The sequence below is a fragment of the Psammomys obesus genome, unplaced genomic scaffold (genome assembly GCF_907164565.1).
Source record: "Psammomys obesus unplaced genomic scaffold, mPsaObe1.curated_primary_1811, whole genome shotgun sequence".
Taxonomy (NCBI): domain Eukaryota; kingdom Metazoa; phylum Chordata; class Mammalia; order Rodentia; family Muridae; genus Psammomys; species Psammomys obesus.
In genome coordinates this window covers 525,322-536,420 of record NW_026585580.1, presented here as the reverse complement: position 1 = coordinate 536,420, position 11,099 = coordinate 525,322, and the positions used below count along the sequence as shown (strand labels likewise).

Here is an 11,099-nt window from a genome sequence, read left to right as displayed (position 1 = left end):
GTGTGTGTGTGTGTGTGTGTGTGTGTGTGTGTGTGTGTGTGTGTGTGAATTGAACTCAGGTCCTCTGGAACTTTGCAGCAAGTGTTCTTAAATGCTGAGCCCCTCTCTCTAGTCATTACTGTAATGTTAATGATTACTGATGAAAACAATTAATAACTTATTTGGATAAATTTATAAATCACTTAAGACTTGTCAGTTTTTATTTTACATCATTCAGCAAGACACTTTGTCAGCTCATGTGATTAAAGTATTTGATACAATCAATTTCAGGTTCAACTCAAAATGACTCAGGTCAGAACATACCTCTACCCCAGCTGCAGCCAAAAGCCACCGGATAGGCTCCATTCTCCCCCTGCCATCGAAGTAGTGAAGAACTGGCTTCCCCGCCATGGCAGCAATCGCTGGTTTTTCTAAACAGGAATGAAACACACCATGCTCTTAAAATGCTCTTAAAAGTCTGTCCTATGAGGGTATTTGGAAAGCAGCTCCCTTCTTACTGGCAGTATCTGCCTTTCTTCTTGGCAGGGTTGGAGACATTCCAGGAACATGTTCCTTGGTCCAAATTGACACCCATCGGGAACCCACCTCGGATTGCACCAAACCAGTTGAGTGTCTCCATTAGCTAACATGTAGCTTAAAAAAAAAAGTCATAGTTCAGATTAGAGGATAATCATGTGTGGGACATAGTAGGAAAACAAAGTACCAGCAAACTAGTGTACCGTAGACCTCTTGTGCTGCTCTCCCCACCTCTGAGGTTGAGGGTACTTTTGGTCTGTCACAGGCTGAGGATAGGGAATTTACATGTGAAACACCGTACTTTTGCATGGTGGGGTCAGGGATCCCTCTTAACACCCTAAAACAGAGAGGGAAGCCATTCATAGAAAGGTAAACCAGCTAATGTAGGCAGTGTTGTGTAGCTGTTTTCTCTGAATTAAAACATCATCTTGTAAAGAGAAGAACTAAGCTTGTAAGTCTATGGAAGCTAAGGAAACCTAAGAGGCTCAGGAAGATCATAAAAGCTAAAAGATTCACAAGGCCCCTCCCCATGGTTATAAAAACAGTGAGCAATCTCTGGGGAAAGACTGTCTTCAGAGGAAATTCCTGCAAGGCAGGCAGGAAGCTTTGTAGTCATTATTGGTGTCTTTGTGTCACCCAGGCTTCTATAAGTAACTTCAATCAAGTCCACGATTCACCAAGTTAGATTGGTGCCCTATCTGCCATGAGTAGATACTTGTTCAGTCTCCCCAGGAAAGGTCACACAACTGACAGTGGTGCCGAGATTGGGGAACTCTGTCCCAGACACCTTTCTTCTGTGTAGATGCTTGAATCCTACAGAGAGGATGCCACTGGTGATCTACTTAATTAGTGACAAAGACAAGGTGAAAATCTGCTACTCCTGACTTTCGAATGAATTTTCATATACCAATAAATCTCAACTTGGATATTCCTAGCCTACATAGTTGTATATTGTTTCTGGCAGTGGAAGATGTGGCTTTAATGGTGCCAGCAATAGCAGCTCAAGGTATTTTCCTCAGAGACTCAACTCAGTGAAAGCTGACATTCTTGGGACTTATGACCCAGAGAAGTCTTTCAGGATATATCAGCATAAAGCAAAGTTGTAGTTCAGTTAGAGAAGGTCCTGCCTTCTACTCATGATTCAGTAAGAACAGGTACAGGGAACTCACAAGCTAGAAAATGGAAAAAGGTGCTCTGAAGTGCAGCCCTCTTGACATCACATAGCTATTACACACTTGAACTCATAGCAGCATGGTTATGTGCACAAAATCAAGCCAGTTAAAATGCCACTATTGGAGTTAGGAGGTCTCAAGGGTCCCATCCCTAATTGAAAAGCTATTGATAGCTCATGGCTGCTAAGGCAGGGAGAGTAACCTTCCCAACCCTTGCAGGGGTGGGTAGGTTGGTAGGTTGGTAGATTGGTAACAACCCTTGGTAGGTTGATCAGGACCCACTGGATGATTCTACATCCATGTATATTTGGGCAAAATTAATGGGACTCGGTAGTAAAGCAAGAAGATGACAGGGAGTCGGGAGGGCGATGTGTTTGAGAGGGGAAGCACATGGAGTTGGAAGGAGAGGTAGAGGGATAAAGTGGACAGTGAACATGGCTAGGATACTCTGCACACATATAATGAAAAAATGAAACTAAAATAAACTGAAATGTCACTGCCTAAAATGTTTTGTTACAGATTTAACTAGAAAGAAGGAGAGGAAGATGAGAGAGAAAGAGAGAGGGGGTGGGAAAGGAGGAGGCAGGGAGGGAAGAAGAAATAGAAAGAAAAGTGGAGGGAGGCAGTGGAGGGAGGAGGATGACTATTTTGGACAAGGAAGGAGACTAGCAGAAGAGAGAGGGCAAGAGAGAGTAGTAACAGGGATAACTAAGGTCAAAGTATAATGATATGCTCAACTGAAAGTATCTTAATGAACTCAGTTACTCAATTTTTCTGAAAAAGGAAAGAATAGTATGTACCCAAGTGTGGACAGAGAGCGAGTTAGGGTAGGAGGTAACTGTCTTAGCAGTAGCTATCCATACACAGTTGTGCTAGATTTGTAGTTATACCCATCCAAAGGATATAAACATTAGGCAACATGCTTAGGCATGCTCACTTTTATCCAAAGAGTTTCCCCATAAAACTAGATTGTGCGTGGCTCATGATGCATGCCGTATTGGTTTAAAGGCTGATAGGATAGAATGCAAGTCAAAAAAAGGTCAATGATCATGACACATGTTTTGACTATAAACATAATTCATAATCTTAAATGACAGCCAGTAGAGGTGAAGAGCTCATTTTTCTTCCTCATCTTTTTTAATTTTCCTTGTTCTTACTTCTTGTTTCGGCAGCACAATTTGCAGCTATGCATGAGTAACTTTAAGCCAAATATCACTCCCACCCCTCAGCTCTCCCACATCTTTCTCTTTGGAATCACAGACTGCTTTAATTCCTCAGGGTCACACCTTGTGGGCACACTGGATTCCTCAGACTTCATTAAGAGCCTCACCTGAAGCTTCTGTTTGCCACCCAGCCCCATGTCTGCATGCTCACAAGCCTTGATTCCCTTCGGCACTTAGGTTTCCGGCAGCCTTCCCACTGGGTAGTCTAGTACTTGTGCTCTGGTGTTCCTTTTTCCAAATTTAGGAGTGGTACCCAGTGAGGAACAACTGCCAGTTCCCAGCGCAGGGCTTACAGCAGCATGGCAAGCGGTGTGGCATGGCAAAGGACTGGAAAAGTGTGACTGGCTACTTCCCTAACTCTCTACTATCGGTTTTCCTCTCGGTTCATCCACAAACTCTAATGAGTGGCTCAGACCATCCTCCCCCTCCAGGGCCAATTAGACTCACTGGCTGCCTCGGTACTACACAATCGTCAGGGATTAGATTTACTAACAGCAGAAAGGTGGTCTTTGTCTCTTCCTCCGGGAGGAATGTTGTTTTTATGTCAACCAATTGGTTATATTAAAGGAGAAGGTCTGACAACTCTAGACAAATCTCCAAAAAAAACCATGAGAAACAGCTGGATGCCTTTGGCCGATGGATCACTGATAACCCAATATGAACTTTCTCCTCCTTTTCTTAATCCCCCTGGTTGTTCCCTGCCTTATAAACTTCTTGCCTAGATTTCTTCAACAATGGATCTGAAAGATTTCTAACCAGACTTTTAATCAGTTGGTATTACACAATGAAGAGTTCCTAGCTATGGAGCCAGAGGCCTGTAACTCCTGCCTATGCCCTGATGTTGAAGATTAGAATTGCCCCAAGAACGTTGGCATCCCCAATCAGCAGAAAGCAGTCTAAAGATAATGTTACCCCCTTTCCAACCTCTGGTTGTTCATTAATAATAAACAAAAAAAGAGGGAACGTAGAGTAAAAGGTCCAAACCCACTTCTGCATAAAAAAAAAACAAACAAACCAAAAAAACCCTTACCCAAACTCACCAATCCCTGAGCACAAAATCCCACCAATCATTGGCTTGCCCTAAACTCAGGACTTGAAATCTCACTAATCTCTAGAGTGGAAATGTCCACCCTTGAAAACTTCCCTCCAAAACCCAATTGAAACCTGTCTCCTGCTCAGGTCCCTGCTGCTTCTCACCTGGAGCAGAGGCAGCCACCCTCTTGTATGTCTCCCTCTCCTGTGTGAGGTTTGGGCAGGGTGACTTCATGGTATTCTGGCATAGCCATATCCACTGGAAATGGTGAGAGTCATGAAGCCAGCACCGCTGCTTGACACCGAACCAGCAAAGAAGAGCGGGTTGCTTCGATGGCTGTCCTTCTATCTGTCACTTATGGGTTTTGGTCTCTGCAGTTTGCTTTACTGGGGACCTTCTGCATTATGATTCAATGTATGTCTTTTCCTGAGAAAAATTCTGAAATTAACTTTATCTGGCCACTATTTGGAAGTCTTCCTTACACCCTGGAGATCATTAAGCACAGATAAGCACATAGCTAGCTGAGGCCATTACTACAGGAATTTTCTTGGGTTATCTGTCCCTGAGCTAACTCAAATAGCATAATTGTTGTCGGGTAAACAGACAATTGACAAACTCTGACCGGCCAGGATAGGCCTCTTTTTATTATAGGCTAAGAACTCTCTGTAAATGTAGCCCTGGAGGAATAAAAATTAGTAAATAAGATTGGCTAAAATAAACTTTTCTTACTTTATAGCACAGACGATGATACATATAGTAAAAGGAGTTAGATATTGGTATTTGCTATTTAAAAAAAAAAAAAAAAGAGTGGTTCAGATATTTTCTGTTTATCCGGAGTACTTTCAAACAGCAAACATGTCAGCCTAAAAGCAGGCTGTCATATATTAAGTGTGTTTGTTTTGGAGGAGCCTTTTTTTTTTTTTTTAAGACTCTTTAAATTGTAGTTGTGGGTAAATAATAACAATAAGAATAATAACGATAATAATAAAATCTGTTCCATTTGTACCTTTTAATTGTAACCGAACTGTAACCCTGGACATGTAATGAAAACTCGAACAATTACTCTGTACCACTTGGATAATCATTGGTATTTGCTCTGTGAATCCTGATTGCTAGAAAGTCAGAGCCACAGAAATGGCCTGATTGCTAAAAAGTCAGAGCTACTAAATTCCCTTGACCATCGCCTTACTCACTCCCTTCTCTGGCCAGATCCATACCTCCTCTGCCAGCAACCTCCCTCCTACCTGAGGACCCCCACCCCCACCCTCAACCCCAAGGGTCCCAGCAGTATTCTTTGGTTCCAACTGCCAGGATGCCTTTCCCTTCTGAGCTGCAAATTTTCCATTGGGGAAATCAGAGCTATAACACTTGCCTCAGGGAAACCTCCCCGCTCAGAGCTGTAACACATGCTTCTCTGCCCTGGACATAACTGCAGTTTGTCAAGGTTATTACCTACTATTGTCTTCTTATGAAGTTAATTTGTCTCTTACCATTAACTTTTTGTGTCTTCTAAAGCCTTCATTTTCACATGTCTATTACAATGTATCCAGCAGAGATGGGATCAACAATTCTTAGACTGCCCTGAATGCAGCACACCAAAGTCTGCACAATATGAGTATAAAATAGATGTTTTCTTGTGCTAAATTAGTTCCTACCAACTTAAAGGGTGTGAGTGTGTGTGTGTGTGTGTGTGTGTGTGTGTGTGTGTGTGTGTTAGGAAAAATGGTTTGATTTCAGTACTTACCTTGTTAAAAAGCCGTTCCCCCTAAAAAGCTCCACAACACTTAAGACTACCTGATGTTTTATAAGCATTTCTTAATTTGAATAAGCCCTTCCCAGTTAAGGGAAGACAATCCAATAAGGGAAAAGCTGCTCCCACAGGGTCCAGAGCCAGAATAGATAAGAGATTAGAAGAAAAATGCAAAGTCATGCCTGAGTTGCTAAAGGCTTAGTTAATGTGTTTCATTTTCAGTGCTGCAAAGTGGAAAGGAGGAAAAACAGAAGTGAGTCAGCTTTAACCCTTTGGTTAAAAATCCCATCAGTGAGGATGGGATTTTGTAAGAAATTCCTGTGAGTTTTACATGGGTACAGGCAAGGGCTCCTTTACTAAGCCAGGAGATGCTAAAAAGAGCAAGCAGGTGTCACTAGGGAGTATTTCTGTAGACTGAGTCACCAAGCAAGGTAAAGAACAGACAGCTGCTGCTGTTGCTGCTGCTACTTCCTCCTCCTCTTTCTTTCTTCTTCTTCCTTCTTCTTCCTTCTTCTTTCTTCTTTTCTTCCAAGCCATGGGATGGAACCTAGTACAATGTACATGCTAACCAAGTGTCCTACCACTAAACTGAACCCACAGCTCCCAAAATGTAATAAGATAGTAATGCCATCACATATGTGTTCATTAATGATAGTTCTAATTCCAGAATAGTATGCATAAATTGTTTTATCTTTTGTTTAAATCACATTTAAATTAGGATCTCAAATTGTTATAAGTCTTCTGAAGTTGTTTTAATGTACATACTCTTTGGTGAGTAAAAATACAACCATTAAATTAAGTATATTCATATATATCTTCAAACCTGAAATTTTTTATTTAAGGCATAACCCTAGAGAGATCTTGCAGCAAAAATGCTTTCCCATTGGTATGAGAAAAGTTAGATAGATTCACTTTTAGGACTAAGATGTCCCAGTCAGAGTGTGTCTCTAACATAGCTATAGCCAAGGGTGGCCAGGTGGACTTCATCCACAGCAACCGTCTCACCCTTTTTCTTGCACATGCATAAGTACGTGTATCAGTGGGCCAAACCATGCTGGCATAAATGCATGTCGTGAGGAATGGTTCAGCAGTATCAGCTCTACTAAAGAAAGCACTCTGTGTCTTCTGTATGGCAGGTTAAGAAGGATTTCTGAAATGCCTCCCCTAGTACAAACCTATTAATAGCCAATCTGAGTTTTATCAAACAAGGCTTCTGTATTTGTGGGATGAGGTATGACTATCCTTGGCAGGCTCTCAGGTGAGAGACTGTGGTAATAACGAATGTGAGGATTACTGGGATGAAAAAGAGCTGAAGATGTGGCATTTATTTCTAAACTCACCTTAATCCCACCTTAGGGCTAGGTATTTCTCACTAGTCTTTGTAAAAGTCCGGTGAACTGTAGGCATGCCTCACTAAAGATCAAGACAATTGCTACGAAATGGTCCTTGTACCCATTGTGTGAACAGCATAGAATATACTTCTGAAACCTAGGTGGAGGAGGTCAGAGATTCCACAGGGCCTCTTGATATGTACATTGGGGAGTAGTTAACTCAACATGCCACCTGCTGGCAAAGCCAGCTCAGTAAGCCTTGATTTACACAAGCAGAGTTACTCTTTAAACAACAATGAACAGTATGTTATAGCAAATACACAAACTAAAGCCAGTTGCCTACTGTCTTTGTCAAATGTTAGGAATTGGGGCTGGAGAGACAGCTCAGCAGTTAAGAGCACGTTTTGCTCCTACAAAGGACACGGATTTGGTTCCCAGCACCCACATGCAGCAGCTTGCAAACATCTATGATTCCAGCTCCAGAAGCATCTGACATCTTGAATCCCTACATGTTCCTACACACACACCCTCTGTCTCACACACACACACACACACACACACACATACACATATATATGTATAGTCATACATGGGGATGTGCACATATACATAATTGATCATAATAAAACTCTATCTTTAAAAAAGCATTTTGGAAACTGGAGAGATGGCTCAGGTGTTAAGAGCATTAGTAGCTTTTTCCAAAGATACAGGCTCAGTGTGCAGTACCCACATCCAACTCATGACTGTATCTCCAGTTCCAGAGGCTCTGACACCCTCTTGTGGACTCTGTGTGCACCAGACACAGATGTGGCATTCAGACAAACAAGCAGGCAAAACATTCACACACACAAATGCCAAACAAATCTTTTAAAATTAATGTGTTAGGAATGGCACATAATTGCACACTCTATATTTCTATAGAAAGCTTGGTGGATCTATTTACACTAAAATTACCACAAGTTTGAGCTTGATGTGCTATACTTTAAAATGACTAAGTTGTATTAACTGATCAAAAGTGTTCATCTCCACTCTAATTGAACAGTACCACTGTCAACTGAGGCTCGTCATGGGCTGAAATGTTATCAGGTGCACCGCCACAGTTATTGCTGCCTCCATCTTGTAGCTGATAGAGCTACATAAAGAGAGGGAAGAAGCAAAATCCACCCTACACACCTGTCACTTACGTACATGAATATTCACACCCTGGGTTCAATAGTAAAACAATGGCAGATTTGGGACTCACAGAGGCCAAGGCTCTGGGAACCAGAGGCCATCACTGAGGTCAAGGGTGAGGAGGAAGCAGTCATTCTTCAGCTCTTGGCTGCTAAGCCACACTTGAGTCAAAGTTGCTAATTCCCAGCTCATGCAGGAGACCTGTGTTCCATCTCTAGAGGATGTGCTTCACTTAACGATTTAGGAACAATAATGTTCCTGAACTCACTTATGCTTATTTGGTTGCGTAGTTTAATAGGATGAAGACAACATTAGCTATGTTAATCAGTCATTAATCAGTTAATCAGTCATTAACTGGTCGGTTTCACAATTTGCCTAGAATAGTCAGTGAAGGTAAGGACTGGCCTATTAAGTAGAGGCAACTCATACTAGGAGGGAGGAGGAGTCCAAAGCCCAGGTAATGGCTAGGGAAATGGTTCTCAACCTGGGGGTCACAACCCCTTGAGTTTGCCCGTCAGACATTTGCATTACAATTCATAACAGTAGCAAAATTACAGATATGAAGTAGCAACGACATAATTTTATGGTTGGGGGTCACCACGACATGAGGAATCATATTAAAGGGTTGCCGCATTACCACTGGCCAAGGCAAAGGTCATCATACTGTTTGCTGGATCAATAGAAAAAGAGACTGAGAGATTGAAGGCAGGGGTCTCACCTAGGCTCTTCATTCAGCTTCCAGATATTCTTATTCTATGTGTATGAGTACCCTGTATGTATGCCTGTGTACCATGTGTGAGCCTGGTACCCAGGGAGGCCAGAAGGGGATACTAGACCCCCAGAACTGGATATACAGATCATTGCAGCCACATACGTGTGCCGGGTTCTCCGAAAGTGTAGCCAGTGCTCTTGCCAAGCCGCCTCTCAAGCCCCTACAAAACTACTTTCGCCACATAAAACTACTTTAGCTTTATGGGTTTTATGCACGTGAATGTGTCACGGGAGCTGCTGCATGGGACTCATAAAGCACCAAAACATGGTGGTTAATTCCAGTGAAGGAGTTCAATAAACGTTCTGTCTCAGCAGTGTGGAAAGTGGGACATAACAAAGAGCCTGACAATGAAAGCCAATGGCTCCAGTGGCATGGTGGCTTGAATAGAAACACGGGGACTTAGTGGAAGTAGCACTCTCAAGGTCCAGACTCAGCTAGAAATGGTTACACAATTCCCCACACTGTTACATAACACTCCAAAGTACAAAACTGTGCTTAGAAAACTTCCAGAAATTTTCTTGCAAAGTTAAATTGTGCAGAGCTCTGATTTTTTTTTTATGATGGTCCAAATTTCTTTCTTTTTTTAAATCAATTTAATTCGTTCTTTGAAAACTTTATATATGTGTATTACGCATTCTGTTTGCCCTCATCCCTTTCACCCCCGATTATCTCCTCATCCCCTTCTCCCTACAAGTGCCATTCCACACTCATGCCCTTTTGTTTTGTTTTGTGACCCAGTGGCTTTAACCAGAACCAGCAGTGTGGCCATGGGTTTGGAACTGTCCATTGGAACCTGGTATGCTGAACTTTATGGGCATCAAATACAACTGAAGACAGATAATACCCCTTCCCCAGGAACCACCCTTCGCTAACAATTGAGCAGCTCCCTTGGCTCTTGATAGACCCAGCTTTGTGCCAGTCTGGTGCAGGAACTGCACTGCTTACAAATCAGGTTTGCAAATGCAGTTGTTTTTTTTTTTTAATATAATATATTTCTACATAACCAGGAGGAATCTCTAAAATAAAAAAAAAATACATGACCATATTTTAAGAATCTGTATTTTTTTAAATGTGGAACTCTGCAGGTTTAGTGCCTTTTTAAAGAAGCATGCCACGTTAGTAAAGAAATAACAAATGTGTACGAAAATGAGATAGTAAACACGTATTGATAAGCTAGAAAACCCAACCCCAGTTTGAAATAAGACATGCTGCCAACAGACCCAAAGAAAACAAATAACAAGGAGGATCCAAGGGAGGATACATAACTCTCACTCGGAAGGGGAGATAGAATAGACAGAGGTAGTGGCTGAAGAACAAGGTAGGAGAGGAAGCACAGAGAACAAGGTAGGAGAGGAAGCACAGAGAGTTAAGAGGGTGGAGATCAGACCTGGGGAGGATGAGGGTGAGAGGAAAGAAGGCCTGTAGGAAAAGAGAGAGAGAGAGAGAGAGAGAGAGAGAGAGAGAGAGAAACGGAGGGTGGGGCTATCTCTGTGACAAGCTGGAGACCTAAGTCAGGGTAGGCTCTGGGGAGGATTTAAGGGGGACTCAAGCAGTGACTCCTAATAGCAGAGACCATAGAGACTGAAGAGGACACCTTCTAAGTAGACTAGACTCCTAGTAGAGGGAGGGGAACACCAACCCACCCACAAAAACTTCAATCCCAAATTTACACGGCTTACCAGATGTGCCAGGATCAAGATAGAGCAGAGACTGTGGGGATGCCGAACCAATGCCTGGCCCAACCAAAGACACACCCTCTGAGAGAGTGCCAACCCCTGAAACTATGAAAAATACTCTGCTAAGCTTGCAGACAGGAGCCTGTCAGAGTTGTCCTCTGAGAAGCCCTACCCAGCAGTGCCGTAAAACAGATTCTGAAACTCACAGCCAAACATTGGGCAGTGCTTAGGGTATCTTGCAGAAAAGTGGGAGGAAAGAGAAAAATAGCTGGAGGTGACAGGAGCTCCACAAGAAGATCAACAGGCCTAACTAACCATGGCCCAGAGGTGCTTGCTGAGACTTAAGAATCAACCAAGGACCATGCACAAACGTGACCTAGGCCCCCTACAAAGATGTAGCAGATAGTCAGCTTAGGCTTCAAGTGGGTCCTCTAGTAAGGGAAGTGGGGACTG

The 11,099-nt window shown here is 42.6% G+C and overlaps 1 protein-coding gene across 3 annotated transcripts in view; it reads right to left on the bottom strand.

Moving 5' to 3' along the window:
- The window catches only part of LOC129675813 (glutathione S-transferase alpha-5), a 20,888-nt gene extending 10,097 nt beyond the window's left edge, over nucleotides 1-10,791 (bottom strand). The window contains exons 1-2 of one of the 3 annotated variants that reach the window (XM_055605916.1): nucleotides 10,650-10,791; nucleotides 304-410 (exon numbers count right to left, since the gene is read on the bottom strand). In XM_055605916.1, coding sequence (XP_055461891.1) covers nucleotides 304-390 — 87 coding nt within the window. In that variant the 5' untranslated portion in view covers nucleotides 391-410; nucleotides 10,650-10,791. Of the gene's footprint in view, nucleotides 1-303; nucleotides 411-4,108; nucleotides 4,335-5,688; nucleotides 5,754-10,649 lie in introns of those variants that run through there. The other 2 variants (XM_055605905.1, XM_055605896.1) reach the window with 2 other exon arrangements.
- Nucleotides 10,792-11,099: the final 308 nt, after the last annotated feature.